The sequence below is a fragment of the Camelina sativa genome, unplaced genomic scaffold (assembly GCF_000633955.1).
Source record: "Camelina sativa cultivar DH55 unplaced genomic scaffold, Cs unpScaffold00532, whole genome shotgun sequence".
Taxonomy (NCBI): domain Eukaryota; kingdom Viridiplantae; phylum Streptophyta; class Magnoliopsida; order Brassicales; family Brassicaceae; genus Camelina; species Camelina sativa.
Window position 1 is genome coordinate 746 of NW_010921721.1, and position 1,265 is coordinate 2,010.

At 35.5% G+C, this 1,265-nt stretch overlaps 1 protein-coding gene across 1 annotated transcript; it reads right to left on the reverse strand.

Moving 5' to 3' along the window:
- Positions 1–21: 21 nt before the first annotated feature.
- LOC109131562 (tumor necrosis factor ligand superfamily member 6-like) lies at positions 22–847 on the reverse strand. The gene has a single exon (XM_019242643.1). The coding sequence runs from the start codon at positions 406–408 to the stop codon at positions 133–135; it is 276 nt and encodes a 91-aa protein (XP_019098188.1). The 5' UTR covers positions 409–847; the 3' UTR covers positions 22–132.
- Positions 848–1,265: the final 418 nt, after the last annotated feature.

Sequence of the window (1,265 nt, forward strand, 5' to 3'; positions counted from 1 at the left end):
TATATATATATATATAAAAAGGACAATAAATGGGGAATATTGATTGAAGTGTCAGTTATTATTGATTCATATAGGTTAGCTGTTTGAGATCAGCACACACGTACGTACAACCAAAAGACAAGGAAATATATATCAGAGGACGAAAGCCAAGAGAGTAATGAACGTAGAGGTGATTAACTGCGGGCAAGTGGCGGCGTTTGGAGGTGGTGGAGGCGTCTTGGGGTCACCAAAGTGAGCAGTTGTTGGTGATGGAGAAGGAGCCATTGGAGGAGGAGGAGGAGGAGGAGGAGAGCGTTTGCTTCCACCACCGTAGGAGGATTCGGCCAACATAATGAGCATTGCCAAGACGAGAACACATATGACTAAGCTGAAAGATCTCATTGCTTGCAATATTTGATATCGGATCATCTCATCGCAAAGGGAATATAGTACTTATATATACACTTGAAGTGTCGACGGGGAGGGAGAATGAGTCTATAATCTAATTTCGTGTCGTGTGGGCCGGGGCCGGGGGCAGCAGAGAGAGAGATATGTGAATATCAGAATATGGTACGGTAGTGGCTAAACCATACTATAATAATACTTAAAAAGTAACATGACTTGTTCTCCTACAATTTGAATGACACCGTAAATATTCAAAAAAAAGACCAAGTGATCCCTAATTACTTTAAAATATAAAAATATGGATCAACTATTGTGTAAAAATGCTAATAAAGGTATCGATCATTGACTTGTCTCTAATACTAGTATAAGATTATACAGACTAATCAAGTTGAGTAGCTCTTTTTTGTTTTTGTTTTGTTGTTGTTATAATGTTGTTGTTGTTGAGGAGGTCTTGTAATAGAAATAGACTAATCAATTACTAGTATTTCTTATTTTTTTTATTGTATTTTTTTTTTTTTTTGTAATTGGCAAATTGTATGTACTTAAAGAAGTGATCAGTAAATGGGTGAGATGAGAGAATAATAAATAAATACTAAATTTGATAACGCTCGCTGGCAAACTCGCCGAGTTTTGGAGGTGTATATGTAACTAATGTATGTTTTTTTAAAAAAAAAAAAAAAAAAAAAAAAAGGGGAAGTAGAGAGACGACTAAACACGTGTGTAGCCGGACTCCATGGCAGCCTTCAAAGTTGGGCGATTCAGACAGGGAAAAATTCATAGAATCTTCTTCTTCTTTGATTATTTTTAATTTATTCAATTCCCCTCCCAAACCATTTTTTCAAATTTTTTAAAAAATTACAATAATTTACAAGTTGCAGTTG